This window comes from Vicia villosa, unplaced genomic scaffold, assembly GCF_029867415.1.
Source record: "Vicia villosa cultivar HV-30 ecotype Madison, WI unplaced genomic scaffold, Vvil1.0 ctg.001198F_1_1, whole genome shotgun sequence".
NCBI lineage: Eukaryota > Viridiplantae > Streptophyta > Magnoliopsida > Fabales > Fabaceae > Vicia > Vicia villosa.
In genome coordinates, this window is record NW_026705531.1 from 48,096 (window position 1) to 53,992 (window position 5,897).

General features: G+C 39.6%; 1 protein-coding gene across 1 annotated transcript; it reads right to left on the reverse strand.

The window, feature by feature from the left end:
- Positions 1 to 1,611: 1,611 nt before the first annotated feature.
- On the reverse strand, positions 1,612 to 3,834 carry LOC131633987 (uncharacterized). Its single transcript, XM_058904657.1, has 4 exons — positions 3,396 to 3,834; positions 2,872 to 3,167; positions 1,883 to 2,754; positions 1,612 to 1,675 (listed from the first exon to the last, which is right to left on the reverse strand). The coding sequence occupies exons 1-4, from the start codon at positions 3,832 to 3,834 to the stop codon at positions 1,612 to 1,614; spliced, it is 1,671 nt and encodes a 556-aa protein (XP_058760640.1).
- Positions 3,835 to 5,897: the final 2,063 nt, after the last annotated feature.

Genomic DNA, 5,897 nt, shown 5'->3' on the forward strand with positions numbered 1-5,897 from the left:
ATTCAGATTTCTAAATCTGTTATTTCTCTATAAACCTGTTGTTTCCTATTCTTTAGGTAAAAGTTATGTTTCCTATTCTTTAGGTAAAAGTTTAGAACTGGATTAGAGGAGAATTAGTAGGAGATTTGTTAGCTTGATTCTCTCCTAAATTAGGTCTAACAGCTTGTATATTTATACTGACAGAAACTAATAACAAATTATCAATTCCATATACAGTATCATATCTCTATATGGTATCAGCCGGAAACGATCCAACGTCCTCCCTCTAATTCAGGACGTCGTTCCTCACCCTAGCTCCCACCCTTGCCTCCCATGGCCAGTGAAAGCAGCTCCTTCTTCTCCAACCCCTATGAGCAATCCAAACCCTTTGCTTGTATCACTCTTATCAGTGTCACCAAGCTTCTCCCTACCAATTATCTTAATTGGAAACTCCAAGTTGAAGCTCTCCTTGATGGCTATGATCTCCTCAAATACCCGGATGGATCTTTTCCCGCGCCGACGAAATAGACCACCACAGCCACGCCTCCAATGACAACCCCAAATCCTGCCTATCAGACATGGCGCCGACAGGACCGCCTCATCTATGGTGCTCTTCTAACCACTCTCTCCAACGAGGTGGCCTCCTTGGTATCTCAAACAGCGACCTCTCATGATCTCTGGACCCTCCTCAAGAACACCTATGCAAAACCATCCCGCAGTCATCTGAAGCAACTAAAGGAGCGTCTCCGCACGGCTTCCAAAGGTACCCAATCCATCACCACCTATATGCATTCGCTAAAGCAAACAGCCGATCTACTTGCATCCCTTGGATCTCCTAACTCTGTTGAAGACATGACTGATCATGTGTTGCGCGGCCTCGACGACGGCTACAGAGCAGTCATTGATGGTGTGAATGCAAGGGACACCCCAATTACCTTTGATGACCTCCTTGAGAAGCTACTTATCCAGGAACTCTCCATTACTGCTGCTCAGAGACAGACTCATGCTCCACTTACAGCCTTGAATGCTCAGGCTCGGCCTAACTCCACCAACATAATGTGTATCCATCTATTTTGCTTTGAAAAACATAATAGTAAAATAAGTTAATGGAAGCAAATTATCTATTTAGTACTCTTCACAAACAATGAAAGTGTTCCATTACATAATTTTTAAATTTTATTAAAAAAAACATAATTTTTAAAATCACTTTTAGCCACAATAGCATTGATAGTTTATCCAATAATATTAGACTGCAATTACAATGTGATTTATAATCACAACATCCGTAACCACAAATATATTCTCGATTGTAAATTTCAACTTACAATTTAAAATCATGGTTATATTGTCTTGGTAACATATTTCTCTTGATGATTATATAATTTTGATACAAAAAAATTTAATTTTATTAATTTTTTTTGTATAATGGCTTGAATATGGAGATGGACATATATTTGGATACTGGCCTTACAACCTATTCACAAAATAGAATTAAAAGGTGAAACACATTTAGTTCAATTTGATGGAGAAGTAATATAAACCCTTCAGGTATCATACGTCCACTTTCATGGGCAGTGGCCATTTTGCTGAAGAGGATTTTGAAAAGCTGCATTTTTTGTAGTAATAATCAAGTTAAGGTTTCTTCCAATATCTAGATTGACCCTCAAGAACCCAAGTTTTCAATAGATCATCCAAACTGTTATAGTATAAAAAGTGGGTTTGATAATTAATACAGAGGCACGATTCCACTTTTACTATGGTGGACCAGGTAGAAATGAAGGCTGTCTTTATGGTTTTTTATAAGAATTTGTTGAAAAAAGAGAGAGGAGTACATACATTAAAAAATAAAAATAAAAGAAATGCAATAATTTAATGAAATAATTTAATGAAATAAAAGAAATACAGAGTCACCCATATTGCTGCAGCTCTTTTACTTTGCATCTTGTCCATCAAGGAGGTTACACCCATGCATATTTGACTACAACAATCCACTGCAGCATAGCTGTCCAGCTCCAACCATTGAATGATAGCATTCCACACCCTTTGAATCTCAGGACAGAGCAAGAAAAGATGGTATGGATCTTCGCTGACTTGTCCACAAAAAACGCACAAGGCCTCATGATTGTGCTCAATAATTCCTCTTCGTAGTAATTGTTTCCTCGTCGGCAATCTGTCGTGCAATAATCGCCAACCAAAGATTTTTATTTTGGATGGCACATGGGCCTCCCAAATCAGATTCAGCCCGTGGACAATTCCCAACTCCTCCACTCCATGAACATGCTCTAGAATTAACAGTTTATAACATGAACGCACCGTAAAGCATTTGGACACATCATAAGGCCACACGATTACATCTTCAAGATTCGCTTTCACCTCGATACCCAACAACATATTTTGCAATTCTGCCAGCTCTAAGGAAGCCTCCTGCCCTAGAACCTCATAAGCTCTGATAACTTCCCAATCCCAACAATTACCTCTCCAACTCCCTAGTCGGTCGACTGTGGCAGATTTGAAAATAGTCTCTTGGTACAGCATCGGATACAATTCAGCCAAACAAATACTTCCGATCCACCGAGAATTCCAAAAACTAGTCACATTACCGTTACCAATTTTGACAGAAATATTATTCAGAATGCCTCTAGGATTGTCACACAGCGCCACAAGGTCTCTCCACCAAAACGAATCTTTTAAGTCATAACTTTCAACACCCCTACTCCATAGCCTTGTTCTTAAATTACTGTACCGAACGTTCATTACACCACTCCAAATGGCTCTCTCCTCAACCCAAAAATCGCCATATCCACTTATATAAAAGTGCCATATTGAACTTGCCAATATCCTTCACACCAAGCCACCCCTATTTCTTGATTTACAAACAGTGTCCCACTTTACCCACGCCACACATCTCTTGTCCTTGATCCCCTGCCACAAGAACTTTCTTTGAATTGCTCTTATATCCTTGACCACTTTCGACGGAACCTTATAAAACGATAATTGGTAGCTAGGAATATTCGAAACCACACTATTTAATAGCGTAACTCTACCCCCTATGGACAACAACTTCCCCTTCCAACCTGCAAGTTTGGCCTTCAAAGAACTGATAACTGGATTCCAAAAGTTAATGTTTCTTTGATTCCCACCAACTATGAAGCCCAGAAACTTAAAGGGGAATTTGTCTACCTTACAACCTAAAAAAGCAGCTGCACCATCTAAGAAAAATTGGGCATATCCTACAACATACAACTTTGTCTTTGAAAAATTAATTCTAAGCCCAGACACCAATTCAAAACCCCTAAAAATGGCCTTCATAATCCAAAGGTTATCCTAAGAGCTCTCTCCGAATAGAATTGTGTCGTCGGAAAACTGTAGAATTCTATAATCAACTTCTCTAGATAAATGAAAACCTTTGTACATACATGTGCTTGAAGCCTTTCTCACCATCCCCGCTAACCCTTCCTCTACAATAGTGAATAAAAAAGGTGACATGGGGTCTCCTTGTCTTAGACCCTTTGAGACTTGGAAATATTCTATCGGACTACCGTTCACCAGGATGGACATAGTGCTGGTGAACACCACAGAATCCATCCACTTCATCCACCTTGATCCAAAGCCCGTTGATTTTAACATAAACCTCACAAAATCCCAATCTACACAGTCGTAAGCTTGGGCGAAATCAACTTTACACGTTAAACATTCCTTCTTGAATCTCTTTGCATAGTCGATAATTTCATTAGTAACCAAAACCCCATCTAATATTTGTCTCCCTGGAATGAACACCGTCTGGTTGCAGGATATTAGCTTCCCAATATACTTCCTAAGTCTAGCCGCCAACAGTTTTGAGATGATTTTGAGCATTCTAACAATGAGACATATGGGTCTATATTCCTCCAAACTTTGAGGGTTATCACATTTAGGTATAAGAACCAGAAAAGCAGAAGTCACAGCTTTAGGTAGTTTGCCACCTTTGTGAAAGTCTTGAAAAAGTTCACAACCTCTTTTCCCACAATGTCCCAGCAGTTTCAAAAAAATCCAGATTGAATCCGTCCGGGCCAGGACTTTTGTCCCCTTCATCATCAAATACCACTTCTTTGATTTCTCCCCCCGTAAATTCTTCTTCTAAGGACGTTGCCTCATGGGTAGACAATTGGTTGAACGAATAGTCCCGAAGATACGGGCTTTTTATCCCACTGCTTTTGAATCTTTCTGCAAAATGAAACCTGACTGCTTCCTTTACCTCGGTAACTGATTCCACCACCAATCCTGCCCTATTTTTCACAGCAATAATAACATTCCTCCTGTGTCTAGCCTTCATATAAGAATGAAAAAATCTGGAATTATTATCACCCCCCTTCAGCCATCTATACCGAGACTTCTGCTGCAACAGACTCTCCTTCAAGTGTAGATTTTTCCAAACAACCTCTTGATTCAATCTCTGCTTCTTATTCATCTCATCCAACCCTTGGTCACCCGACTGCATCAGTTTAACTTCAAGATTGTTCATAGTCTCTACTTCCTCTTCTATTCTAATATCTATCCATCCAAAAACATTCTTGTTCCACCAGCTTAACCTTCTTCTCAACATCTTGAATTTCTCCTTCAGAATAAAGTTACCACTGCCTCTAATTAGGAATCCTTCCCATTCCTTTTTTATAAATGATTTGAAATCTTTGTGATCATACCAACACCGATTGACCTTGAAAACTTTTGGGCCCCAATCCAGTCTACCCAATTTCAACCATACCGGTTTATGATCCGATATATCCCTCATCCCCACTTCTTGAGCAACCACTTCCCACTTTGAAATCAAACCTTCACTCAACAAAATTCGATTCAGTCTACTGCACGCTTTGCCATTAGGATTTATCCAAGTAAATAAGTTTCCTTTAACCTGAACATCGAAAAGTTCCATATTTTCAATGAATTCCCCAAATTCCATCATTTCTCCCCTTCTATTACAATTCTCCTTACCCCACCTCTCCTCACTACTTTTAATGGAATTAAATTCTCCTCCAATCACCCATTCTCCTTTCTCAGCTTTTTGCTTCCAATCTACCAGCTCTTTCCACATCCTTCTTTTTTCTACCAAACAACAAGGAGAATAGATATTTATGAAATAGATAATCTGACCTTTACTGAGTGCCTTAATTCCCAGAAAGCCTCTGCCTGAGAAGCTAAATTAAACTTGAATCACATCCTTCTTCCAAATTGTTAGAATGCCCCCTGACCTGCCTTCAGAGTTTCTAGTCGACCAATCATGTTTCTTAGAGCTCCGTAAACCTGATACCAGAGCTTCCGACATCTTCATCACCTTTGTTTCTTATATAAACATCACCTCCGGTTTTCCGTTCCTGATTATTTGGCCAATTCTTCTCCTCTTCAAAGAATTACCACACCCACGTATGTTAAAGGATCCAACTATCATGGTGCACAATTGTTGAACTCCTTCATACCATTCTCTAACTGTCGCGGGGAAAAATCGTTATCTTTTTTCGGGATGAGACACCTGATGCCTTCTTTAGGCTTGAGTGCTCAAAAAAATGATTTTTCTTTTGTTCCGACCAAACTTTTTATTGTTTCCAAAGTAGGAAAAGGAAAAAAGCTGCAATAACCTTAAAAAGTGGGGGAGAGATCTTTGGGTAAGAGGGTTGGTTATACGAAGGGAAGGTATTAGCACCCAACGTATCTATAGTACTCTATAGGTTTCTTTTCTATGTTTTTCATTCCATGTTATTGAGAGGTTCTGTTGTGAGATAGGTGGGACCTAAGGTGTTTGTTTGATTATGCTCGCAAAGATCATCGCGATCCTCTGCATACATATCCCTTAGAGGGAATCAGAGCATCTGTAGCTCGGGGTCTACGGGTGCTAAGGTTTGAATGGTTTGAGGGAGAAGTTTTGCTCGCCAAGGATACAACCTTCT